The sequence below is a fragment of the Physeter macrocephalus genome, chromosome 5 (genome assembly GCF_002837175.3).
Source record: "Physeter macrocephalus isolate SW-GA chromosome 5, ASM283717v5, whole genome shotgun sequence".
Taxonomy (NCBI): domain Eukaryota; kingdom Metazoa; phylum Chordata; class Mammalia; order Artiodactyla; family Physeteridae; genus Physeter; species Physeter macrocephalus.
The window spans coordinates 21,562,502-21,590,459 of record NC_041218.1 but is presented as its reverse complement, the minus strand read 5'-3'; the positions used below and the strand labels follow the sequence as shown (position 1 = coordinate 21,590,459).

Here is a 27,958-nt window from a genome sequence, read left to right as displayed (position 1 = left end):
TACCACAAAAAAAAAAAAAAAAAAAAAAAAAAAAGAATGCCCCAGGAAGAGTGTGTGTGGAAGGAAGGCCACGAGATGGGAGCATCCAGGCCTGGACACCAGTGTCCACCTCTTCTTCCTTTGTTACCCCCAGCTCACCACCCTCGGGTGTGGCTAAAACCAAGAGGCTCGGGCCGGGGGTGGGCGGGGGGTGGACAGTGAAAGGGCAGAAATCAGGCAGGATGAGATGGCGTCTTCATGCACGGGTGTGATAAAGGCAGGTGCGAAAACAGAGCGCAGCCTTCCAGTCCTGGCTCTGCCTCTAAGCCCCGAGGGCTCGGCCGAGTCCTTGGTCCTCTTGAAACATCTGCGAAATGGGCTAGGTGACTTCTAAGGTCCCCGAGGATGTAGTGGCACTTTCCCAAGCATGATGCTGTGAACACAGGTTAAGTCTGCTTTTGCTGTGACAACAGTCACTTCAGAGGCCTTGCTCTGGGCCTCCTTTCCAAGAGCTGACCGACCTGGAAACTCATTCTCCCAGCATGTGACATCCGCTTCAAGAGCCTGTGACCTCCCAAGAGCAGGTTCTGCGCGTCATGGGGAAGGGTGCCAGGTGATGCTGCCTCAGGTCCAGCCTGGTGGAAATCTGAGCCCCTCCCAGCTCTCTAGGGCCAACCCTTCTCAGCCCCCAAACCCTGTTGCCCACATATCAAACTGGCCCATTTATTGCCAGGCTTCTGGATGGCAGCTGGGAATTAATTACAGTGGGGCAGGGCAGGATGAGGGAGCTTTGGAAGGATGCAGGCCCCAAACTCCTGGGTCAGCAAGGGAACTGGGGCTGCCCTAAGGGCAGAGAGGGGCTGCAGGCCCACTGCTGGCCTGGACAGGACTTTTCCCCAGGGCCAGCATATCAGATGTCCTCTCTTTACCCTGCATGCAGCCCCCTCACTCTCCCTCATCCCTTCATTTCGAAAAATTTGATGCCCCCCGCCCCATGTAATGTCCCCACCTCCGTGCTTCTTGGGTTTTATTAAATCAGCCGCCCGACCTTGAAACTCATTTTCCCAGTACGTGACGGCTGTTTCTTGGGCCTCTTGCCTCCCAGGAACAGAGCTGCACCCCTCATTCCAGGTGGGTCTTTACAAGTCCCACACCCCAGCAGATTCTGGCCATCCTCCCCACCTACCTCTCTCCTGCACAGCTGAGCACTCCAGGCCTTCCACCCAGAAGCCCTTCTGGATGCCCCTCTGCCTCAGTGTGGGTCCTGTCCTTGGAGGCTTTTTGCTCTGGGGTTCTGCTCTGGGTACCTCACTAGTCCTATACCCATCCCTTGTAAACGCCTGTCCCTTGTGGCTTTAAGAAAGCCAGCTGCCCTCACCCCACCCCCCAAAAACGGTCCTAAGCAGGGACTGGTGGGGACAGGGAGGCTGGGGGAGCCTGACCTGGGCGGACAGCAGCTGGGAAAAGGGGTCAGGGCTGGGCGCCTGGGGAGAGGGACAAGGAGGCCAACTCGCCTCACCTCTACCAACCGGCTACGGCACTCTCCCAGGGCTGCCCTGGGCTTGGGTAAAGCCTGGACCCTCTCTGTGCCTTGGGTCCTATGTCCTATGTCCTCAGGCTGCCATAACAACAACTGGGTGACTTACAACAACAGAAACTGATTCTCTCACAGCTCCAGAGGCCAGAAGTCTGAAATCAAAGTGTGGCCAGGACTACACTCCATTTGGAGGCTCCAAGGGGAACCCTTCCTTGCCTCTTCTGGCTTCTGGCGGCGGTTGGCATTCCTTAGATGGCGGCAGCATCACTCCCACTCTGGCACCGGGGCCGCATTGCTGCCTCCTCTGTGTCTCTTATGAGGAAACTTGTCATTGAATTTAGGGCCCATCCAGATAATCCAGGATGACCTCATCTCAAGATCCTTGGCTTAGTTACACTGGCAAAGACCCTCTGTCCAAATAAGGGGATAATCAGTTTCAGGGATTTACTGTACACACCTTTGGGAGGGGGGAAGGGTGGATATGTCAGCCTGCCATGGTCCGCATCTGAAAAAAACGGGGCCTATGACCCCTGGGACTGCTCTCTATACCCCTCCAAACGGCCCCCTGCTTGGGCCGAAGGCCCCAAAGATGCGCCTGGTCAACTTTCCTGGCATTAAGGGGAGTTACGGACTGAAAGTTTGTATCCCCACCAATTCATGTGTTGAAGCCCTAGCCCCCAGTGTGACAGTGTTAGGAGTTGGGGCCCCATGTTGGGATTAGTGTCCTCAGAAGAAGAGGAAGAGTCCCCAGAGCTTCCTCTCTCTCTCAGCCACGTGAGGACACACGGGAAGATGGCAGAGGGTCACCAGAACCCGACCCTGCTGCCGCCCTGATCTCAGAACTCTCAGCCCCTGGAACTGTGAGACAGGAACTTTTGCTGTTTAGGCCACCCCGTCTGTGGTATTTTGTTGTAGCAGCTCGAGCTGACTGAGGGACCCAAGGTGGAGGTTAATAACGAGAAGAGAAATGGCAGGAAGGACAGCTCCAGTGTCTACGGAAGGGCAGGGTCCCAACCTGCCCTCACCGCCGCCCGTCAGGCCGACGGTCAGGCAGACAAGTGTGGCCACAGGTTCTGGTCATGCTCCAGCCGCCCTGTCCCTTCCCCAGGGTCTGGCAGCTCTGCCCTCCTGGTGCCTCTGGAGATGAGAACAGCACCCCAGGGGGTTATCAGGCCCAGCTCCTGGGCATCGCCTCTCCCAGAGGAGCCCAGAACTGCCCCGTCGGGGGAGATCGTTCTGGGCATTCTTCAAATCTGGAATTGTTCTGCCCTTATCAGCTTGTTTCAGCTGGTCTGTCCGACACTTGCTCCCAGGGCAGGGCCCTGTCCGGCGGTTTCCCTGGGCGGGAGAGGGCTGCCACTGTCCAGCACGGGTATCTCCCAGCCACAGAGAAAGGCAGGCTTCACCTGGGCACCTTCCTCCCCACAGGGGAGGGGGCTGTGGCCAGAGGACCTTGCCCCACCTCTTCTTCTCCAGGCCAGCAATTCTTCCTTCTTTCCTGTCCCCTACACCTGGAGTGTGGCCCAGAGCCCGAGGTACGCGGATCTGATGTGCACACACCCCTGCCCAGTCCCACGTGTGACCCCTTCTCCCACCCCACCCCCGTCCCTCTCCACGAAAGCAGGACAGGGTAGGGGTTAAGAGCGCGCACTCGGGAGCCCAACCACCTGGGTTCAAGCCCCGTCCCACCACGCGCTGGTCACGTGCCAGGCAAGGATCTTCATTCTATGCCTCAGTTTCCGCTTCCATCAAAAGTGAAGAGGCAGGTAATAACAGTAACTAACTCACACCTTTAAGCACTCAGAGCAGTGAGCGCACAGAGAAAGTGCTCAGGTAACGTTGCCCACGATTATATTCCAAGGGAGAGGGGAAGGGTTTCTCCATGCCAGCCCCGAGTCGGGTCCCTGCCGCATCTTCCCCGTCACAGAGCCATGCGGAAACTCGCCTCTTCCTCTGGGATGCTCACATCTGTACAGGCCTTGATGTAGGGGAGGGGGCACATGAGGCTCTTCCCAGGTTCCCCAGTGAGGCATGGCCGCATAGGGGAGGGTGGGGGAGATCAGCACCAGGGTGACTGTGGCCAAGCGAATTCCCAGACAAGGGGGTAAGCCAGAATCTTCCTGGGGAAGGAAGAGGAACTGGAGGCCTGGGTGGAGCCTGGCTCCAGGAAGTGTTTCCTCACCAACTTGGAGAAGCCTGGGGGAGACGTGGAGCAGAGACGGGGAGAGGAGGCAGGGAGGGAGGGAGGGGCTTTCCTGGGGGCAGCCCAGTGACCCCAGACCTCATTGTCAGCAGGGAAAGCCTGGGCAGCCTGAGCTTCCCTTCTGTGAGAGCTGCTTAAGGCCAGCTGGGCTCCAAGACCAGGGTGTGGTGTTAGGGACCACGTGGGGGAGGGGGGGGCGACCCGGGAGGGGATGCTGGGTACGCGCCCCTCCCTCTCAGTCTGGGCTTCCTCCTCCTCCTCGGTGAAACGAAGCTACCTCACTACCTCACTTCTGCGTCCTTCCCCATCCCACCCTGAGGGGTGTGGGTGAAGATGAAAGAATCTGATTAAGTGTCTGACTCTGGGTGAAGAAGGTGGGGAAACTCTTGTATTGAAATGTTCTGACCAGGGCTTCCCTGGTGGTGCAGTGGATAAGAATCCACCCGGCCGTGCAGGGGACACGGGTTCAAGCCCTGGTCCAGGAAGATCCCACATGCCGCGGAGTAACTAAGCCCCTGCGCCACAACTACCGAGCCTGTGCTCTAGAGCCTGCGAGCCACAACTACTGAGCCCACGTGCTACAACTACTGAAGCCCGCGCCTAGAGCCCGTGCTCCACAAGAGAAGCCACCACAGTGAGAAGCCCTCGCACCGCAACGAAGAGTAGCCCCCGCTCGCCGCAACTAGAGAAAGCCCGCGTGCAGCAACGAAGACCCGACACAACCAGAAACAATAAATAAATAAAAATTCAAAATTAAAAAAAAAACAAAAGTACTGACCAGAAGACCTAAATAGACATTTCTCCAAAGAAGACATACTTGGAAGACGAGGAGGGGCCGTGCTCGCCAGTCCTGCCCCACCCTCTCCCCCGGGGCCGGCAGGGGCTGGGAGGGGGGGCCTTCACAGGGGGCTCCAAGGAGCTCTGCAATCCCTCCTAGTGACAGTCGAGGGCCACAGTGGGCTGCACACTGCCCCCCACCAGCTCTCCAGGTGGGGTCAGAGGGCAGAACCCGCCCCACCCTGAAACAGGAAGCTTCTAAATACATTCTTTGGATTACTCATTATCATAATTCTGTTGCTGAAGGCAGAGAGGTAAGAGGAGAGCTTGGAATTCATCAACTGAGCCACCCAGGATCTCGGGCCTGCCTCCACCCGAGCCCCCTGCGGCCCCTGCCCTGGTTCGTCCCCCCACCCACAAGGACGTGCCCGTCCTGGACCAGCCTCCTGACTCTGAGCCACCTGTCGCCGCTGTGCCTAATGAGAGGCGCTGAGAGGCGCGTGCACATGCTGACCTGAGGTTGGGGACGGGTGTGTCGCGCTCCCCGTACTGGAAAGACGGACTAAACCCCCTTGAAACAACACCCTCCCCGGGCCTCCTAATCCTTCCGCCTGCTGCCGCCCATGTGAATCCGGATCTGTCGAGCCGGCAGTGAGCCCAGCAGCGGCCAAGCCCCTGGCTTACGGGTGATGCCCGGCTGACTCCTCCGCTCACCTCGCCTACCAGGAAGGACTCCCGTACAAAGGTCAGGGCAACAGGACAGCACCCTGGGAAGGAGGCAGAGAGCCTTCGGCTCATCGTTAAGATCTGTTTCAAGGACCACCTGTGTGACGTATAGGCAGCCTCCACAGGAAGAACGAGCTTTGGGGGTGGGAGACCTGGGTCCTGCGTGAGGCTGGGGCCTCCTGGGGCCTTGGTCTCCCTGTGAGTCACTGGAAAGAGAAATATCTACCTTAGAACAAAATGAACATTTTTTTAAAATGTGTAAGTGTTGGGGGAAAATGTCGAAATACTCCAAAACTTCAGAGGGGCAGGTCTGGCCCATGGGAAGGCGGGCTGACAACCTTGCCAACACCCTGCTGTGAGCTGGAGACGCCAATGTCTGGGCCAAGGGCTCCGGAAAGGAGGGCAGGCACCGCGTGTCCCACCGCGCCAGTGTCAGGTCTGAGGCCAAGGGCACAGGTGGGTATTTCCTCTCTCTTCTCACGGTGCAGTTTTCTACCAACCACCGATCAGAAACAGTTTATCCTCATTACTGTTAAGCTTATAAGTAGCACTACTGAGGCCTGTCCTGTCGGCCAGAACTGAGCTGCCAGCTTTACCCAGGATGGCATTTGGGTCTCCCACACCCTCTGGGGGGAGGTGCCCTCATGATGCTGGGCTGGGGAGACACAGGCACAGACTGGGGGGCAGGACTTTAGTTGGGGGAGGCTGTCGGTGGAGGTGGCTGCCCCACTCCCAGCACCAACCAACCACCTGCTGGCACAACTCCTGGCAGCGGCATCCCTCCCCCAGGCGCACCTGCTTCTGGGAAGTGCCGGGAAGCACGCACAGCTGCAGCCAACGCGGGAGCACGTCTGGCCTCCCGCTCTTCCCTTAGCAGCCAGTTCAAAAACAGCCTTGGTAAATATTTTTCCGCAGGAGCACGTTGTCACTCCCACACCACCCTCCCCCTCCCGAAACCGTGAAAATCGCCAGATGTGTACGGGTTTCTCGGCTGCCCCTAGAAACCTCCGCCAGGGACCAGTCGCCACTCCCGGCTGAAAACAAACAAGGGCCAGGAGCCAGAGGGAAGTCCCGCACAGACGGGATGGTGGCCGCCGGAGAAAGCTCTGTGAAACGCGGCCTGCGATTTTCCCAGGCAATGACCGGTTTCCGCCTGCTGGAAGCTGAAGGTTAAGGCCCCAAGCTCAGCTTTCCAAATTTCCAAACATTTTTTTTTTCTGTCCTGGAGAGAAGTCTCCCCTTCCAGGAATAACACCTGCATCCTACTTGCTGCAGAATAATCCACCTTAGGAGACTAAATGCGTGTGCGCTCGGGGAGGGGGACGGGTGGGAACTGAGGCTGTCAGCCTGCTCCCTGCAGAGCAGGGAATCTGGATTTCCCTGGTGTTTGAGGACAGGGGAGCTCTGCTTGCTGATGGGGACTGGGGTTCTCGTCAGGGTGTTGCTTAAAAAGAACAAACAAACCTCCTAAATGAATATAGCCAACCAATTGAGGGCTGGCTCCCTTGTCCCCGCCACAAGGCCTGCAAGGAAAGTTAAAAGGCATGTTCCTTTTAAACAAAGCTAAGTGGTCCTCATGTTTGGTACCTCAGAGCCAGTGGAGGAAGCTCAGTTTCCTACGGGCTCCGCCTAGGGAAGTGAATCAGGAATCCCAGGGCCAGGCCCGGCCAGAGCCAGGTGTCCAAATGGCTGAAAAGTCACCCCCTAAAAGTAGTCGAGGAGGCTCCATGTCACCTGAAGTGGGCAAGAGAAGGTGTGAAAACACACACACGCACACACACAGTGATTTCACAACTCTTCAGAAGAAACTAGAAGCAAAATGAAATGTTTTCCTCTGAGGTTCTGCAGGTCAGGACAGGTTGTCAGTGTTGCCTGGATCACACAAGATTGATTCTGAAGTCAGACCCAGGGCTCCTGCTCCTGGCTGGAGAAGGGGAGGCACCACCTCTTGTCCTCGGCCTCACATGCTCCTGTCCCTACCTTTCCCCACTCTCTTCACTGCATCTCACTACCCTCTGAGTGGGTGCAGAAGCCCAGATATCTGGGCCAAGTGTATCTGGCCACCCCCATGCTCCGAGCACTACGGCGGAAGTGCTCGAGTGGAAGACTAGACTCTGCGTAAACCACCACGATCCTCCTGCCTTGGATTTCCCATCTGCAAAGTGGGTGCAGAGCTCTGGACGTGGCACACCCAGGGCCACAGGATTTCAAAGATGCTGGTCCCTTACAGACTGGTCTTTGCTTTTATAGTGGTGGCATCATGCCTAAAGATGCAGCCAGAAGAGCAGCTGATGCCCACCCCTTAGGCTGGGGAAGCAGGAGTCAGAGAGAGGCAGAGACCTACTGAGCAGCCAGAACCGGATGTGGCTCAGTACACAGCCCTCCATGACTAGTCTGGGTATGTGCCCTGTTCTAGAAGCCACGCAGACATCACTTTCCTCTGCATCCCTGGGTCATAATGTCAGAACCAGAAGGACCCCAGACATCGCGGATCCCCCTCCCACAAGGGAGAGATGGGCAAGCAGATGGTCAGAGCCCCGGGCACCAGGTCACACCTCCATTGGTATCTAGGACTCTGTGGTCCAACTCCCAGTGTGGCTCTCTATCCTGGGGGGTATGTGCCCATATGCTCCTGGCTCCAGCTCCTGCTCCCCTCCTTGCCTTTAGATAGGGAGGGGGAGGCATCTGACCTGCGGTGAGATGCAGAGCAGAGAGGGGCTCACATTTTCCAGGAATTCAAGGTGTCGCTGGCTGGCCACAGCAGCCAGCTGGGATGAGAACAGCTTCCCCCGCCCCCCAGCCATCCCTGCTGGCTCAAAGCATCACGCTGTCAAATCTAGGCTCCCCCCAGCCTCCCCACTCCCCTAGGCCCTCCTGGATGGATCCACAAACTTGAATCCATTCCCATTAGGCCGGCAGTTCTGGGGCCGAGATCATCAGGCAAGTCAGGCCTTTCAGACCACTGAGAAATACAAAGTAGCAGCCCCTCACTCACAGATGAGAAAACTGAGGCCCACGGGGAGGATGGCTGGCCCCGAGTGGATGCAGCATCTTGCCCTTGCAAACCTGTTTTCTTTTCCTCCCTGCTCTTTATTCAACACCGGACTCAGACAGAGCCTCCTGGGCATGTGCTCCACGCCTGCCGCCCCCCACCCCATACACATACACACACACACACACGCACAGACCCAAAGCTTAATTATCAGGAGACCCCAGGGCCAGTTATAGCTGGTGTGTAGAAACAATTGCCCAGAAGTGCCCAGGGAATTCAGAGATGCGAATCTGTGTGGTCAGGATCGGACTTCCAGATCCGCCCCCAGGCTCGGGAGCAAAGCCAAAGTGTTTCTCCACCTACTTGCAACCTCCCAGGATGCCAAGGGGGGAACAAGAGCCTGCGGACCAGCTCCCACCTGCCTCTGCCCAGAGCCAGCTGTCCATGGCACAAGCTCTCTAGTGCCCTGGCCCACTGTAGCCGCAGAGAAGTTGACACCAGGATGACCTGAGGGCGGGAAGCAATCTTGGGTGGTGTTCTGGGGGTCTTCTGGTGAAGCGGTGTATTGGAGAGTGGGCTGACAGCACAGGGCAGCTGGCAGGCAGTGTCCCCCAGAGCTGGGGTGCAGGACTATGTCTGCCTAAGCAAGGGGACCCCGGCTCATGGACCTGCCTGGGAGAAGGTAGGTGCCTTACCTACCAGTGGCAGCTTGGGAAGCACAGGCAAGCTGGTGACTCAGCAAACAAGATGCACCCCTTTCGCCATTTGGCTCCCTGAATCCCAGGAAAATAAATGACAGCCTGAGGGTGGATGAGATCCATGTATCTCAGCGCACCCCGCTTGTCTAGCGCTAAGGAGAAAAGCCCCAAACACCACTGCGTCTGGTGAGCCATTGCGGGGTGCTGGCTCTGGAATCCCCTTCTCTAAGGCCTGGCTGGGGCAGGATGACAGACTCAGACTGAATTTAAAACAGACGTGCAATGCCGTCAGGATCAGGGGCTCAAAGCAGCAGGGGTGAAGGCCCAACAGGAAAGAAGCCAGAAGCAACCGGCGAACCATGTTCGCTCCCATCGGAGCCGAAAGATCAACCGTCAGAAACGCACACACAGCTGCAGTTCTCCTCATGATGGCTCCAGCTTCCGTCGGAGAAGCACTTTTATTGTTAAGCACCCAAGAGGGGCCACTAGCCTTGAATGTCACTCATTCCTGCCCACACTCAGGTACAAGCCGCTTTCCTAGTGGCCACAACCTTCCAGGCAGTTTCCTATAAAGCCCCTAAGGAAGGAGGGCCTGCTACGGCTACATCACCACGTCAAGAAGATCTCGCTTAGCAACACTGCAGATGCATCCGGTTGTATTTTTTACATTGGATGTTTTTTCATCCTGGTCCAGGTCCTTCCATAGGACTGTCTGGGTTTTTGTTTTGAAAGTCACACATCCCTGAATATTTCTCAGTCCTGGGCAAACTGGGACAGTTGGTCATTATGTTTACATCAGCAGCTCCCCCAATAGATTGTTCTATCAAAAAGAGAAAAGGAAAAAGTTCCACAGTTAAAGTACATCTGGGGAACGCGGGGGTGGACAAAGGTAATGAGGGCCATCTCGGACCACTGAAAATCCTAACATGTGTTGACTTTCCAAGAAGAGGAAAGAGGTAGGTAGCATTTCCCAAACTTTCTGGATCATGGTTCTCTTTTATTCATAAAACAATTTTTTATTCATTTATCATACATTTACTGAGAGCAAAGCTATTAATATCCTGAGGACTACTCGTGTTCTCTTTGGACTGTTTGGGATACAGCTCATTTCACCGAGTTGTAAAAGAAAAAAAACCCATATGGTGCTAGCCCAGATTTACCATTTGGGTAGACTGAGGCACGGGGCAATGCCCCACTGGCGTTTATTGTGCAGAAAACCAAAGGCAGCTCTGTGAGGAGTTCCTATCTTCCTCCTACATCTCACTCCGTGAGGAAATATTCAGTTCCCTGGTTTACGTTAGACGCTGGATTGTAACCTCATGTGCCTCCTCTCCCCTCCTTCCTTCTCGGAGGAAGAAAATGTAGAGGTGGCTGTGAAAAGACCAGCAGTATGCTTCATTGCCTGGCTTGGACTGTGTCACTGGGAATTTGCTGCAGAGTCAGGGTGAGTTTGGATGAGAAGAAAGGAAGCTATTTAGAGGGGGAGACTCAGACCCACATGCTGGACATGGGTAGAGCAGCAGGGGTGGCCAGTGTAGCAGCGGTGGCCAGAGGAGCACTTATCCAGGTAGAAAAGAGCTGTGGACTATTCACAAAAACCAAGACATGGAAGCAACCTAAATTTCCATCAGCAGACGAACGGATAAAGGAAATGTGGTATGTGTGTGTATGTGGGTGTGGGTGTATGTGTGTGTGTGTGTGTATACACACACACACACACACACATACACACACAATGGAATACCACTCAGCCACAAAAAAGAATGAAATAATGCCATTTGCAGCAACATGGATGGACCTAGAGATTATCATACTAAGTGAAGTAAGTCAGAAAGAGAAAGACAAATACTTATATGACACCACTTATATGTGGAATCTAAAAAAATAATACAAATCAACTTATTTACAAAACAGCCTCAAAGACATAGAAAACAAACATGGTTACCAAAGGGGAAGGGGGTGGGGAGGAAAGGATAAATTAGGAGTTTGGGATTAACAGGTACACACTACTATATATAAAATAGATAAACAACAAGGATTTACTATATATAGCACAGGGAACTATATTCAGTATTCTATAATAACCTATAATGGAAAAGATTCTGAAGCTGTACACCTGAAACTAACACAATATTGTAAATCAACTACAGTTAAATAATTTTTTTTAAAAAAGAAGAAAAGGGCTTCCCTGGTGGCACAGTGGTTGAGAGTCCGCCTGCCGATGCAGGGGACGCGGGTTCGTGCCCCGGTCCGGGAAGATCCCACATGCCGCGGGGCGGCTGGGCCCGTGAGCCATGGCCGCTGGGCCTGCGCGTCCGGAGCCTGTGCTCCGCAACGGGAGAGGCCACAGCAGTGAGAGGCCCGCGTACCGCAAAAAAAAAAAAAAAAAGAAAAAAAAGAGAAAGAGCTGTGGGATGGGAAACTCCATTTCCCAGTGTGATGGGCAGGACCTCGGGCTGCCAGGATCAGGGTCTGGAGGTGGCTTCAGGAAAGCCTGTTTTGACTTGAAGCCCCAAAGCGAAGGGCAGTGCCCCTAGGGGGTAGGGTGAGAAGCACCTGGATGGGAACCAGGAAGGTGTGGGCCTGGCCATCGGAGCCCCTTCTTAGCTGAGCCCACCCTAACCACCCTCATCCAGGACTATGGTGTAGAACTAACCTCCCAGAACTAGGGCCCTCATCCCGAGTGGCCTGGCTGTGGGGCAGTGACTAAATGGGAAAGGGCCATAGAGGAGAAAGCTCAGGCCAGCAAGGAGCAGCAGCTTGGGAGAGGGTAGTAGCAGGGTCTGTTTCATCACACCTCATGCTGGGCTAGAACTGAAGCCACTCAAAGAAATAAAACTAAAATGTGTCAGGCACACCACCTACATGCTCATATTTAACCCCCACTGTTGAGGAAGGCACGATGCCCATTTTATAGCTGGGGAAACGGTGGCCAGGGAACAAGTCTGAAATCACAAGGGTAGTAAGTGACAAAGCTTGGACCAAATAACTTTAAAGCCTGGGGCATCGTGCCAAGAGATTTCAATTTTTCTTCTCCTCTTTGACAGAACTTTTCTCTCAAAGGAATTCTTTTGTGGAGACCTACCTGCCATACAGAACAGGTAAAAGCAGAATGGCACAAAGCTTAGGGGATGTGAATTGCCCCCACCCCAAACTGGCCTACTCTTAGTTTTCCCCTCCATCACAGAACATCTCCACTGGGTTTAAAAGCCACTGGCCTCTAGCTGCTGCTCTCACAAGTGTCCATGGACCAAACTCCTAAGAACAGTATCTTCCTCTGCCCTGTACTTGCCCTACTGAGGTGCGAAGAGGAGGATGGGGCGCAGAAATTCTTCCTTCCCATCCAGAAACAAGTGGGGGACAGCAGGTTGCCCTATGCCTGCCCTGGCTGAGGCCCTGCTCATGGGAGGTCTCCTGGGCACCTGGCTCACTGGTGCAGCTCACGGCTGAGGAACCCGAAAGGGAGGGACCCCAGTTTCCCTGAGCATCACAAGGAGCTGCTCCATCAGCGCCAAAAGGCTGGAGCCACAAAAAACAAGGGCCAAGCTGGACCTGGCCAGGAGGTGGCAGAGCCTCAGGCCACGGGGGACAGACAACTCCTTGTTTCACTCATGCAGATGCAAAGTCGATTTACTGGCAAGGTGAGAACTGAGGACAGAGAAAACCAGGGACCGGGACTACGGTAGCATGTGCCAGGGACCTATTCCAATATCCATCCTTCACTTCTTCACAACCAAACCACTCTTTTTTGGTTAGGCATATGAGTGCCTGAAATAAAGATCACTCTTCCCTAAGGAAGTACTCTTCCCTGCTTCTCTTGCAGCTATGTGTGGCCACGGGACTAAGTTCCATTCAACAAAACGTAACTGGACAGGGTGTGTGTGGTTTCTGGCAGGTAACCTCAGAAGAGGAGCTGCAGCCTTCTTGTTCTTTTTTTCCTGACAGCTGGAGCCTGAGTAGCCACCTTGGACCACAAGGCAGCTCCCCTCATGCCTCTGTGTCCACTCCTCCACGCACGGGGCCAGCCCCCTTGCCACTTGCCTCTCTTCCGGAATCAGATTTGGAGCCTTGCAGTTGGAGAGCCCAGAACTAACTGGCAGACAAGACTTCGGATTCTAAACCAGCTTGCTCTGCCACCTACTCGCTCATTCACTCATTCAGCAAATATTTATGGACCATCTACTGTGTGCCAGGTACTGTTCTAGGTGCTGCGGCTACAGCGTTGACCAACAGAAGTCCCTGCCCTCGTGGAGCTTACAGTCCACTCGGGAGGGAGACAGAGAAATGAGTGCCTATCGGGGATACATGCTATGGAGAAAATGATCGGGGGAGATGGGTCCAGGGTGTGGAGGCCCAGAAAGCCTCTCTGAGAAGGTGGCATTCCAGCAGAGAGCCGCAGGAAATGAGGGCTGAGGCATGTGGACATCTGGGAGAAGAGGTGCTCTCTACCGTGGCCCTTGGCGCCCAGGCCTCCGTTTCCCCCTCTCTGGAATGGTCTGTGAGATAAAGGCTGTTCAGAGGTAAGCCCGTGCTACCCTGGCTGGAGACACCGGCCCCAATCAGCACGTTCAGAGCAGGTCAGCACAGGAGTCTGACCGGATGGGGGCCGAGGGACCCCTCGGACAGAGCTCGCGAATTTCTGCTACGAAGGGGCGTGGCTTCGGCTCACACCTAGCTTACCCTTAGTTGAAGAATTAAAAAGTGTCCCTATTTCCTTACCTTCCCACTGTCCCTTCCACGCTGACCTGTGTCAGGGAGCTGGAAGGTTAGAGGTCAGACAACTGATGGCTCCTGGGTCAGCCCACGCACCTCCAGGGGCCTGGCTCTGGGAGGGCTCCCTGCACCCCAACCCAGAACTGCATGGCAAGCCCCGCGCAGCCGTTCCTCTGCACTCTCTTCCCCCTGGGCTGAGGCCCACAGCCTTCCGGCCGTGACAATTGGCGGACGGGGTGCCACCCTGCGCCCTGGCCCTAGGGAAGTTGGAGGTGGCTGACCCGAGGGGGATAAGGCTACAAAGGAAGAGAGGGTGGTGGTGGTGTGCTCAGGGAGAGGGGCGGGGCCGGCGGGAGGATGGGTGGCTGGGAAGCCGAGCTAAGCTGGGGACCTGTGCTGGCCGCTGCTGGAGTGGTCCAGGGCGGGGCTCAGCACCATATGAGGGCATGCGGTGGCGACACGTGGGGAGGGGCCGCTCCTGAACCTGCAAATGACGCTGCCTTTGTGCACTGGTCCTCCAACAAGCGGTTTGCACCAGCCCTTTGTCCAGATTCTGTTCTGACTGCATGCTGTGGACACCAGAGGCTCACAGGCGATGGCAGACAAGACACACAGTCACGACGCACGGGGCCAGCGCTGTGACATGGTACTCGGGGAGCCTAACTCTTGAGTAACAAAGTGGCTTCAAGCCTCAGTTTACCCTACGGTGGAGGGGTGGGGAGAGAATCTGGGCACACTACAGAGTTGTCACCACCATGCAACCCTTTCTTAACAGGGTTGGAGTGAGTTTCTTCGATGCCCAGGGAAGAATGAGCCTTGAGGCCGAGTCCAGTTACTAGTACTACGGCTGCGGACACGTGCGCACACATCCCCGGGAAGCCGCCAACGGGAGTCCCCGAGAACCTGAGCAAGTGAACCCCCGGTCTGCATCCCCTCATCTGAAACACGGGGGGGAGGGGTGTATTAGATGATTTCCAGAACACTCCCAGCTCTAAAATTCTGTGTTCTCTGATTTTCCGGGTTATTTAGAAGTGGTGTGGAAACTACTCTTTGTCAACTGAACTCTATTTTGAACAGCAAGCGGGCTGCCTACTCAAAGGAATCTTATGGTCAACGCCGTTGCAGATATAAAGAGGCTCCTTGTAGTGGATCTTTTGTGTAGATTTTCTCGAAGGCTTGCCTTAAAGAGAATACCTACAGTCATGAGGCCAGCACGGCCCAAAGAGTCACAGTCCCAGATCTGCCACCAGATCTGATCTTCTAACAGTCCCACCAAGTGGACAGGACACAAGACAAGGAGAGACCCACACAACTGCACCGCTGTTCCTGGGAATGGGACAAAACAGGACACACACACACCCAGCTGAGCTCCCTGCCCTGCATCGTACCCCACGGGCACAAAGAGGAAGTGAGCCCAGAGCTGAGGACGGAGCTCCCGGCCTCTCGGTCTGATGAAGCCTCCAGGCAGGCTCGGGCTGCTGGGCAGGGGGCGGGCAGAGGGCGGTCACTCCCATTCTCCAGTGATGTGGGAGGATGTCCGTTGCGGCTTGAGCTCAGCACTCAGCAGACCTGCACGGGCCCCCGGGTGTGAAGAAGCCGGCCCTTCCCGGGGTAGGGGTCATCTAAATACCCACGCTCCTCCCAACAAGTGCAGAGAGCTGTCCGGAGGGCTCCTCCCACTTCCCTTAGGAGCAAAGGGCGACGGGCTGAGCTGTCCTCACAGCAGCCGCCAGTCTGGTCCAGATTCCCAAGCCCAGAAGCCCCGACCCTCTGCAGTGCTCCTACCGCCTCTCGGCTGCTGCAGAAAGAGCCCAGTGGCCAGCATCACTGCCAGGGTGTGAGCTGGCCTCGTGCCCCACTTCCGGAGAGCCTGAAGCCAGGGGCTAGGGCCAGTTCCCCCAGGGAGCCGCGGTCCAGACAACATCTCCTGAGCAACTGCTCAGTGCCCAGTGCTGCGCTGGCCCTGCCCTGAGGGGCTTACCACTCAGCAGTCGGGGAGACACCCACACAGACTGTGGAACATAACTGGGTTCCATCTAGGAAACCTGGGAAGGCTTCTCAGCAGAGAAGATACCTGAGGATGGACAGAGTTAACTCTCCAGCTCCCCACCCCCGCCGGCCCAGGGGAATTCAAACCAGGTGGAGTCCCCTTCCTCTCTCAGCTTCCAAAGGGCAAGAGATAGCCAAGCCGCACTCAGCAGGGGCCCCTCCTCTCCCTTTAAACCTAGATTCCTGAGGGGAAAGCAGATGCGGGGGCTGCCTCTCCCCCTACCTCTGCGCCCTGCCTTCTCTAGGTCCAGGGGACCCAGAGGACCCTCCTGGGCTCGCCAAGCTCCGCTCCTCTGCCCCTCCCTGGGTGGCCACACCCTGCAGCTCTGGGCCAAGCTGCCACCTGGGGTCTCTCTGGAGTCTTCGCTTATCCTTCCCAGCCCGTCCTCTCCTCTTCTCAGCCTGCTTAAACCTGTCTCCTCCTGGTACCGCCCCACACCATGTCTTGCTCACTCCTGCCTCAAAGCCATGCCCAAGCAGCACCACACTAGGAACACCCACCGTCCGCTAACCCCATCCCATGGAATGTTCTTTCCGGGCTCTGAAAGTTCACCTCCTCCCCAAAGCCCCCCTGCAGCTCACTGACCCCATCTGAAGAACCCCCATCACGCCCCCAGCTTATGATCTGTGTCTTCGCTACACCCTGGAATTCATTCTGCCTCGGCCACCCTAGGAAGGGTCTCCTACTCCACACTGACCCTTTTATTTTAAAATCCCTGTACAACCCCACCTCACCTCGCCCAGATCACCCCTTCCCAACTCTTAACCGCTTTCTCACACACATGCCTCCCTTTCCCCCACTGTGTGGCACTTAAGCTCCAGTTTTTATTACTACCTAACAATTAATTGACACCCACAAACATTAGCAGAACCCTGAAGCCGGGGGCACCTTAAACCGATCAAGTGCTCAACACATACGGCTTACTAATCATAATAGCTAGGATTTCCTGAGCTCTATGAGCTGTGCATATGCACAACAGCAAACTCATTAATATGTTATCTCTCATTTTCAGAGCAACCTGCAAGGTGGAGATTTGTTGTCATTTTTTTACACACTCAGAAAGGTTCACTATCTGGTCTACAGTCATGCAGGTCTGTCTGATCCAAAGTTTGAGTGTTTTCCACCACCTCAAGCTGCCTTTGCCTTGCCTAGGATTCATCCATCCAATGACTCGATCAGACCCATAGAAGACAGAGTACTCAGTCAGCCTGTCCTTCAGAGCAAAAGCCCAGCAATGTTATAACATGAAACTAGAGGTCCCTCTGCTCTGTCTTACAGATAAGGAAACAGGTTCAGAGGAGCGACTTGCCATATGGTTTGACCAAATGTAAAACAAACCAAAAAAAGCACTGAAAAGGGGTCTAATGAGCTGTTGGCCCTGGTCTGAACGCTGCTGATGCTGTAGGCTGTGTGATACACCTATATGGGCCCCGTCGGGGATAATTCCTTCGCTCCACTATAAACCTTGCTTAGAACTAAATCACAGGAGTCCAGCAGTTTGGGGGCTCGTCATCCCAGATGACTGCAACCTACAGAAGGGCAGAGATGGAGCAGTCCTTACTGAGTGAGTCCCTATAGGAGACTGTGAAATCCACCATAGCCACTAAACACCGAGCCTGCGCCCTTCAGCCTTTTCTGGCCGCAATATATGCAAATAATAATAACAGTAATACTCCCTTGCCGGTTTGAAGTGCTCTTCAAAGCACTTCCCTTTATCACTGCATATTGTTAATAGCATTTTAGAAACTGGGCACCTGGGCTCAGGTGACTTGCTGGTGGGGGCAGAAGCAGGGTTATGGTTCCTTTCTTCTTTACTGTATTTGTTTACCACATACCAAGCTCCTACCATGCGCCATGCCCCATGCTAGTCTTGAGGAGGGATTTTGGAAGAGATGGGGTTTGGGGGCAGTACGCAGATGCCAGGGAAGACAGTCCCAGCCTTGAAGCCAGCAGCTAGATGGGCTTGGAGCTTTTCCCGTGGGTGGCTCCGGAGTCTCTCCTCTTAGGACAGAACAGCAGGACTCCTGCCCCACCACCTCCACCCTCTCCTCCAAGCTCAGCCTCTTGAAGCTCAGAAGCACTGGGAACTATAGCACATCCCTCCTGACACAGCCCATCTCCCTTCTGGATGGTGCTCAGAGCCCAAACTGAAGTCTGCCCTCCTGGGAGCAGGGCTGAGGAGAGAGGCCACAATGCAGCATCTTCTCAGCCCTGCAGGTTGTGCAAATCCGCGGTGGCTGCCGTCCTCAGGGCTGTCCCGACCGTTCCTCACACTGCGACCCCTCCTCCAGGGGTGCACACCCTTCACCCACTGGCCGTGCCCATCCCTTTCAGACCAGGCTGTGAAGTAACAGGGCCGTCCACCGGAGGATGCCCAAACTTACTCTCTGAGCGCCAGCCCCTTTCCATCAGCAAAGTGCCCTGTGATGCAGAGAAGAGACTGTACTGCCATCCCACCCCATCCTTCCCCTAAGACTTTAGTCCCAAACAGCAGCACCTACCAGCAGCAGGGTCCCTTCCCTGTCTGGGCTGTCACCACAGTCCTCCTGACCCTAGAGTGGAAACATCACTTTCTCCCTGCAGACACCTGCTCAGGTGGGCAAGAAAGAAATGCATCTCTCTCCTGGGGCTGAGACTCCAGCTGTTCCTAGGCGCTTTGGGACGCTACCTGTCCCCTCAGATTTTCACCTTTGTAAGAAATATGGGAGATGTTTCTAAGGCACAGCCCAAGCCTGTTTCATGAAAGAAGTTCTTGCTTCTACAAAGGGGCTGGAAAGGAATCTCACCTTCCTGGCCAGGCACTGAGAAGGGAGCTGTTCCTTTGGTAACATGGAGGCAGGGACCCCACTCAGGTGAGTCTGGGATTGTGGCTGACCTACTCCCTCCCCCTCTCCACCTGCTCCAGCACAGGCTCGGGTGAGCTAAGCCGGCTCACAATGCTTGGAAAATCCTCTCTGCGAACGCGAAACACATGGCCACGAGGGCTGTTACTGGAGGCTTGTCACCTGCTTCGGGGACAAACACGGAGAAAAAGAGCGATCAGACCCTGGGGGTCCAGAGGAAGCGTGGAGCCAGCCTCGCGGTGCCCTAAGTCCCCGCTCTAGGGCCGCAAACCCAATCAGCGCCCGCGCGCCCCTGTCTGGCCCAACACAATCCACGGCCACTCCACCCCAGTGGAGCCCCGGACGACCCACGCTCGGAGCCCGTCACCTGCGGCGTTCTCGGGGTGGGAAGGGGCTTGGATGGTGCAAGGTCAGGGCTCCGCGTGTGGCCCCAGCTAGTGGTGCGCGTAGGGGCTGCTCCCGGTCCCGCCACGAGGAGCGGCGGGTTTCCCAGCGGCGGGCCCGGCCGGGGGCGCATGGGCACGGCGCGGGTCCCGGCGGAGCCCGAGCCACCACTCACCATCCTGGGAGAGCGACAGCGGCAGCAGCAGCAGAAACGCCGAGAGCACCAGCGCGAAGCGCATCGTGTCCTGGCCTCAGACCCGGAGCAGGTGGCTGCGGGCTTGGCGGAGGGTCCGGGCGGCCGGGCGGCAGGAGCGTGGGCGCCTCTCGGGGAGGCCTGGCGGTGGCTCGGACGGCCGGGCGCAGACCCGAGACTCCCGAGTCGCGCTCCGCAGGCCCCTCCTCGCGGCCGCTGCGGCAGAGCCGGGCCGAGGCGCGGAGCCAGGCGGCAGAGGAGCGGCGGGTGGCTGCGTCGCGGGCGGTGTCTGCGCGGCTGCGGCCCTGCCGGCGGCTGCTGCGACTTCGGTCCCGTCCGCGCCGGCCCCCGCCCCCTCCCCTCCCCCAGGACCGCGCGGGCGGGGCGGCGGGGCCGGGCGGGGCGGTGCAGGGCGGAGAACAATGAGCAGAGGAGGAAACTCCGCCCTGGCGCGCGGCGGGCGGGGGAGCGCGGCGGGCGGCCCCCGCGCGGGCTGGGGTGTGAGCGTCAGCGCCGGGAGGAGGGGTAGCCGGGGGGCTCCCGGCGCCGGACTGCCCCCTGCCCGCGGGGCCGCCCGCCCGAGAGCGCAGGTGTCGTCCGCGGTGATTCTGAGGGGGTCTGGCGGGACCCCCCTCACTGCCGGGATCCTCTTCGCCCAGATCCGGAGCTAGGAGGCCCCCAGGGCTGTGTGTTCGCTAAGGAGCACTCCAGGCCTCCCGGCTGCAGAGCGTTTTGCTGCAAAGCCTGAGAAGCACTTCTGCCACTTGCCAGGTGCAACTCACCTGCGGGCGGGCCTTCTGAGCAGGTCTGCGCCGTAGGGTCTGCACCCGGCAATCTGGACTAATTAGTGGCTTAACCTCTCTGAACCGACCTCACCTGTGAATGGAGGTGGTGGTTTAAAAAAAGACAAATTTTTGAGGGATTAATATGTGCCACTTTGGGTTCTAAGTGCTTTGCATATATTAATTAATTTACTCTCCGCAACAGCCATGTTTTCGGCTTCATTTTGCAGGCAGGGAACTGACTGAAAAAGAGGTTTAAGAAACTTGCTCGAGATCACATAACTGGTAACTGTAAGGCCTGCTTCTGAAAGTATCAATAATTTGGAGACATACTTGGCGCAGTGCCTGGCGTGTAGTAATTGCTCAGTATTAGCTGTTGTTCTGACTCTCGCTCTATCAAGAACAGCAATAAAGATTTAGGGCTTCGGGATCAAAACCGACTTGAGCTCAAAACCTAGCTGTGCTCATCTATTAGTTGTAAAACCCTGGGCAAGTGACTCCACGTACCTCAGCTCTTTCCGTCTGTAAAATAGGGATAACAACACCTACCTCAAAGGGTTGCTATGACACTTAAATAAGATAAAATGCAGGACGAGCGCTTAGCACAGGACCAGGAACATAGAAAGTGTCCGGGAATGAAGCGGCCCGCGCTCCCACTACCGGAAGGAGAAATTTGCCGACCTGAGATGGGGCTGGGAATTGAATTCCGTAAACCGAAGAAACCCGGTGAAAGAACAAAGAAGTACCCCTCGGTTTTTCGTTTTGTTTTGTTTTGTTTTTTAAAAGCTGCTGGAAGGATGCAGAGCCTTGAACCTCCTGCGGAGGAGGCGCACGGGTGGCGCCGGGGAAAGGGAAGCAGACCCAGAGCGAGGACGGGTGATTAACTCTTGCGGGGGAGGGCGCCAGGATTTGGCTCACGTGACGCCTGCGTTGATAATTTGGAGTCTTTCTGCCAGATGGGTCGGGGGGGTGGGGGGAAAGAAGGGGCGTCCCCAGGACCCAGCCCCGTGTCAGAGACCGTGGACTCCTTGAGCCCCTTAAGTGGGCTACACGCTGGCGCTGCCGGAAAGGCACAGCATCTTTGGAGCAGCGAAGGAAGCGCCGGTGCCCTGGCTGGGGTTCCGCGGCAGCAGGCTCAGGCTTGGGAATGGCTGACTTGCCTGTTTTCATCAGGAAGTTTCTGCAGGATCATCCTGGCCCCGTTTTCCGTGCCGCATATGGGAAAGGCAGTGTGTTCCCTATAAATACTGTGGGACGTGTGTGTGTGTGTGTGTGTGACTATCTTTGATGTTTTTTGGTACTGTTCTAAATATCCGTGCCAACAAGAGGGCTTGTTTCTCTTTCTGAAACCAAGCAATACGCTTAAAAAATTGGGATTTAAAATTTTTTGTATTGTGTGCTCTCTGATTTAAAGTGTGTTGCACTCAATCGACTGCTCCAAAAATCTAGAAATGATCATGTTAACTTTGCAAAGGGAGAGCGTATACTTCAAATTCACATGATTTGGGGTTGGTCCCATTACCAGATTGTGCAAAATTCAAATGAGAGCGGACATCCAAGCATAGGAAAGGGGCAGCTCTTTGTAGCTGAAGACTTAGCAGAATCAGAGATGCGCTGGACCCTCCCCCGTAGCCAGCAGCACCCCATCATCCTCCCACCTGATGCAGATGGAGCTTTCAGGAATGAGGCTGGCCAGGCTTTGAGATCACCTGTGGTCAGTGAGCAGAACTGCCCCAGGTACCTGGCCTGTGCCCTGGACCCCCTTTAACATAGCACTCCCACTAGCTAGTTCACCGGCCCAGAACACCTGAGTTTATAGTCAAAACTCAAAGCACTTTGTAGATGCTAGTCCATAATCCTTCTGAGATTTATTACATTTTGTTTATATGTATGCATGCATTAGCTCCCCTAGGAGACTTTCAACTTTTTTTTTGCTTTAGACAATTATATTTATTAACATATTATTTTGAAATAATTTTAGATTTACAGAGAATTGCAAGAAGACTACGAGAGTTCCTGTATACCCTTTACATGGCTTCCTTTAAGGTTAGCATCTGAAGAAAACATGACACGATGACCAAAATTCAAAAAATTAACATCAATTCTATACTATTTACTAATTTAAGACCTCAATCAAATTTTGTAACCTTTTTTTTCTCATGTCCTTTTTCTGGCCCAGGAAGTCATCCAGGATCCCACAGTGCATCTAGTTTTCCTGTCCACTTTCTTCTACAGTTGATGACAGTTCCTCAGTCTCTGTCTTTTATGACATTGACAGATGCTTTCAACTTCTTAATGTGGGGTCTCTCTTATTCACCTACTTCCTCAGACCACCCAGAACAGCACATCACATCATACAGATACAGATACACATGTAGATACTGAATGCAAACATGAATGCCAGCTGGTAGGTATTACACGGGAATCTATGGCACAGGTTTAAAAACCATTGTTTTTGCCCTGGTCGCTGTCAGTCAAAGCGAGCAGTCACGATACTTGGCCTCACCTGCCATCTGGTGATGTTGCTGCCTCATCCTTAAATGCAGGTTTGATAAAGTTCTCCTGATCCTCATCCTTAATAACTTTAATCTCCAACCACAACATCCTCATCTAGGGGTGGGACAGAGCCCCCAGGCACCACATCCCCCAATAAAAAATAAAAGCCCACCACGTATCCATCCTGGGGCCACATCACTGTTCATAAGGTGCCAAGGATGCTCTTACTTTGGTTTTCTAATCTCTGACCTCTGAGTTCCTTGGGGGCCCAGGATGGCATTTCTTTCATCTTGGAATCTCAGTGCCCAGTACAGTGGGGCCCGCCCCCAAGAAGGTGCTCAATACCCAAAGGCTGAATAGATAAAGGAGTGGTTGAATTTTATCTCCAAGGCTGGGCTTTATCTCTGACTGCCAAGTTTTGTGATTCCATGAATATCAGCTGAGGTTCAAACTGGGCACCTCTCCCCAAAGTCATACACTTACCTATTATTATTTCAACAGCATCTACTCTGACAGCATAGAATGCCAGCCCCTGTACACAGTGCTGAGAATGGCAACGCGGATGATACAGCTTCCACCCTCTCCGGGGAGAAGCAACACCTGTACACAAACATAACTGAGGTGCAGTAGAGGCTGTAACAAGTGTCATGAGCAGGCACGTGGGAGGCAGAGAGCAGGACAGGCTCAGCTTCACCTGGGGAGGTCGGGGATGGCTCCTGAGGAGGAAACAGGGTCTTGGAGAAGGAGTAGGACTTCACCGGGGGAAGAACAAAAGCAACAGCACTTTGGGCAGGTGGAGCAACATGTAAAGCGAAGAGGGGACCTGAGAACTGTAGGCAGGTGTTTTGCCCTAAGTAGAGTGCAGGGTTTGCAGGCAGGGATGGAAGATGAGGCTGGAGAGGTGGGTGGGGTGAGATCCTTAGACAATGGAGAATCCCCAAAGGGTCATAAGCTGGAGGAGACAAGACCAGCTTTCCAGTGAGCAAGATCATTCTAGCTGCAGTGGACTGAAGGCTCGGGGGGCAGATGCGAGACTGGAGGTGAACACAGTGCTTTTGGAGGCTAAGGCACCTGTCCCTGAAGGGCCTGAGCTCAGACAATGGCGGTGGGAAAAAAGAGGAGAGGCTGTAAGCAGCTCCTTTGCCTCTTTTTTGTTTGTTCATCCCTATTTTCCTTAGACCTTAATCATAAAGATGAGATCGTTAGGCAACATTTAACTAAGTTCCTGATTTCTGCTTTTCTAAACATACACAAGGCCTTACCTAACCTGTTGATTCCTTTCCTGGATTAGAAGGAATAAGAATGAAGAATTAAGTAGTTAAAGAATGACTGACTCTCTACCCGCAGCTTCCCGTTAGTAAATTTGCAGGTGGACCACGAGGGCAAGAGAACATCCAATTGCAGACGGATCACGTGAGCAAGACAGAGTCCCAAGGAAGATGGGGAGAAGTCAGCAGGCCTGCACGCAATGGAAAGACGATGGAGAATCTGACCTCCTGCCTTAATGATTAACTGAGATTGTTTCCCCTTTAAAAATTGTCATGGCTGAACAGAATCTTTGGAGCTGGTCTCCGGATACAAGTCCACTTTCTGCCCAGATTGCCAGCTTTTCTGAATAAAGCATCTTTCTTCTCTGCGAAGCTTGCCCCTCGATTTATTGGCTGTTGTGCATTCGGTTACAGGGCCTGATACAAGAGGTATTTGGTGGTCAGAATTGATAGGACTTAGTGACACACCGGATGTGGACGTGGTGTGTCATGCGGCGTGTGTGGTGTGTTGAGGGCATGGAGCCAGGGAAGGAGTCTAGGAGTCTAGGCTTCCCACTTGGGTTACTGCGTGGATTAGCTGGGTGCCAAGGTTGAATGTCACTAACTGAGATGGAGAACGTAGAAGCAAGTTTGGAAGTAGAAAATGATGAGTCCCCCTGAGAACGTGTTGACTCTGGGGACCCCTGGGGCACCCCGGGGCCAGGTCTAGAGGTTATATCTGTGACACTGAAGCTCAGATCTGAGGTCAGGACAGGAAATAGAGATTGCAGAGCCATCCATGTGCAGGCAGGGCTTGTAGCCATGGCAGAGGATGATTAGCCTGGGATGCTGGGCAGTGAGAAGAGGCTGGAGGCAGAGCCTTTCAACATTCACGGAACAGGCTGAGGAAGTGGAGACAGGGAATGAGGAGCTGCCTAGGAGGTAACCAGGAGAGAAGGGTGCCATGGAAACAGAGGGAGGAGGATGTTTTAGTAAGAAGGTGGTCTAGTGTCACCTGCTGCAAAAACTGAAATCTACTGATTGAATCTGGCAATGAGAGGGTCACTGGGAATTTCACCCAGAGTGATTTTAATGACGTGCAATAACTTGGGGGAGTCTGTGGAGACGAGGAAAGAGAGGCATTGAGTGTGGGTGTGAAAGGAAGGAGGGAACACATAAGGTCGAGGGAAAGGTTTGTGGGTATTGGTTCATTGTAAAACTGGAGAGATGCCCGTGAGCGTGAACTGAGAGAAGAAGCCAGTCGAAAGGGAGAAGTTGCAGGAGACGGGATGTGAAGCAGAGATGGACGACCGATCTCAGGCAAAGGAACTTCGTTGCTGAAGCTGCGGGATTGGGACACTCTGTCACAGCAGATGAGGAATGGCCTTGGAGTGAGTCAGCTGGAATTTGAATCTTTGTTCTGTGATTTAACAGCTGTGTGACCTTGGGCTTTTACTTAACCTCTCTGAGCCTCCTCCTCTCTAAAACAAATAATAGCATGAATCTTGCAGAATCACCGTGAGAATGTGAGGGAGTGCATAATGCCTCACTGACACTCGATAAATGGAGGGTCATAGTCCTGTGTCGAGGAAAGAACCGCCCCACTGCCCACCTCCCCTGTGAGGAGCGGGGGCTACAGGACAGTTACTCCGCGCTCGTTCCCGTTGCTGCTCCTTGGCAGACATCTCCCCTCTCAGAAGCCCTCAGTCGGGATCAGAAAAGCAGGTCGTGCCCCAGAACGGCAGGTTTTCCCACCATGGCTGCCTCCACGCAGGCCAGGGCTGGGGGTTACCAAATCAGGGTGTCTCTCCTCATCAGATGCAATGCAGCTGCTTGTATGAGGGCCCTCAAGACAGGGCTTAGCACCTAACCATGATCTTTGGGATTCCCAAACACCTCAGATTCAGAGACAGCCTGGGGCTCAGTGGATGGTCAAGATCATGGGCCTAACACCCTCATCACATGGGAAGAAAACTGAGGCCTGGAGAGTTGAGCTCACGTGTTCCCGCTCACACAGCTAGTAAACAGCATTGGTTCCAGATCCTGTCGAGAACTCCAGCCACTGTTCTAACATAGCCCATGGCCTGGGCATGAAGTGTCCACACTCACGCAGCTGGGTCAAAAAGCCACAGGTCCCATGGCAGGAACAAAAGGTGATGTGCGGTGGAGATGGGGCTGGGGGAGGGAGATAAGAATCCATTCCTAATTAAGTTGAAATAAAAGAAGCCCGGGGCCTGGGTTTTGGCTCAGTCTTCCTGATCCGTGCGCCCAATCTGCTTTCCAGTCTCATCTCCCACTTAACCCCTGACCATCCTTCCCCCTCCTGCTAATTCCTCTGCTGGGTGCAATAAAACAGCACGCAGTTAACTTCTTCTACCTGGAGGCTGACCAGGGCCAGAATGTGTGCTTGAGTAGGATTGAGTGGAGCTTTGCCTGTATTCTGGGCATGTGCTAACCCTACTTTCCTCACATGATTTAATCCTCATACAATGTGGAGAGGTAAATATATTACCGTTAATCCATTTTGCAGATGAGGAAATAAACACCTTATTTCCCTGCATCCACCCGAAGGTAGATGTCGCTTTTTTCGTGTCCCTCCTCTCAGGATGTTGACCTGTGTGTGTCTAATTTCCCCCGTAAGCCCCGAGCTCCTTGAGGAAGGAGCTGTGTCTGGTTCTGCTTTGTACCCTTGGCGGTCCCTGGTTCAGCATCTTGTCTCCTCCCTCCTCTCCTGCCTTCCCTCCATCTGCCACCAGAGTGTTATCCTTGGAAAATCAGTTGTGAGAGATCCTGTCCTTCACCTGTTCAAGCTCTTGTCTGCTTTCCTGTTGCCCAAATTCCTAAACACAGCATTCAAGGCTTCCAAATGCTGGCCCCAACTAACCTTTCCATCTTCTCCCACCGAGAGGGAGAAGGCTCTTTATATTCAACTGTGACACTCACTGTCATGCTCAAGTCTTTGCCTTTGCTTCTCCTTGTGCCTGGAATTAACCTACTTTCCACCTGTCAGTGTTTGAAGGCTCAGATTTGGTGCAGGCTATTCAGACCTGTTCCCCACCTCTCAGGTTATAATCACTTTCTCCTCTTTGTTCCCCTGGCCTAGAGTTAGTACCTTAATTCACTGTCTAATTTCACATGTTTTTTGTTAGTTATATACACATACACCATGAGTTCTCTCTTTGAGGGCAAGAACCTCGCTTTATTTGTGTGCCAATTCTATACTCAGCATGGCTGAAGTTGGCTTTTGATGATAAAAACAATGTGAGTAATATCTAGAGTTTGTTGATCCGTACCACATGTGCTAGCACTGAGCTAGGGGTTTTACATGCACAGCCTTAGTCTTTTCAGCAACTTCGTGAAGTGCCGTTATGTATCCCATTTTATTGATAAGGAAACTGAAGCGTTCATGGAAATTAAGTAACTGGCCTAAAATCACACAGATTTTTTTTTTTTTTTTTTTTTTTTTTTTTTTTTTTTGTGGTATGCGGGCCTCCCTCTGCTGCGGCCTCTCCCGTTGTGGAGCACAGGCTCCGGACGCGCAGGCCCAGCGGCCATGGCTCACGGGCCCAGCCGCTCCGCGGCATGTGGGATCCTCCCGGACCGGGGCACGGGGCACCTCTCCCCAAAGTCATACACTTACCTATTATTATTTCAACAGCATCTACTCTGACAGCATAGAATGCCAGCCCCTGTACACAGTGCTGAGAATGGCAACGCGGATGATACAGCTTCCACCCTCTCCGGGGAGAAGCAACACCTGTACACAAACATAACTGAGGTGCAGTAGAGGCTGTAACAAGTGTCATGAGCAGGCACGTGGGAGGCAGAGAGCAGGACAGGCTCAGCTTCACCTGGGGAGGTCGGGGATGGCTCCTGAGGAGGAAACAGGGTCTTGGAGAAGGAGTAGGACTTCACCGGGGGAAGAACAAAAGCAACAGCACTTTGGGCAGGTGGAGCAACATGTAAAGCGAAGAGGGGACCTGAGAACTGTAGGCAGGTGTTTTGCCCTAAGTAGAGTGCAGGGTTTGCAGGCAGGGATGGAAGATGAGGCTGGAGAGGTGGGTGGGGTGAGATCCTTAGACAATGGAGAATCCCCAAAGGGTCATAAGCTGGAGGAGACAAGACCAGCTTTCCAGTGAGCAAGATCATTCTAGCTGCAGTGGACTGAAGGCTCGGGGGGCAGATGCGAGACTGGAGGTGAACACAGTGCTTTTGGAGGCTAAGGCACCTGTCCCTGAAGGGCCTGAGCTCAGACAATGGCGGTGGGAAAAAAGAGGAGAGGCTGTAAGCAGCTCCTTTGCCTCTTTTTTGTTTGTTCATCCCTATTTTCCTTAGACC

General features: G+C 54.3%; 1 protein-coding gene across 1 annotated transcript in view; it reads right to left on the bottom strand.

Moving 5' to 3' along the window:
• Positions 1 to 19,383, bottom strand: part of PODXL (podocalyxin like) — a 43,362-nt gene extending 23,979 nt beyond the window's left edge. The window contains exon 1 of the mRNA XM_024130043.2: positions 19,078 to 19,383. Coding sequence (XP_023985811.1) covers positions 19,078 to 19,141 — 64 coding nt within the window. The 5' untranslated portion in view covers positions 19,142 to 19,383. The remainder of the gene's footprint in view (positions 1 to 19,077) is intronic.
• Positions 19,384 to 27,958: the final 8,575 nt, after the last annotated feature.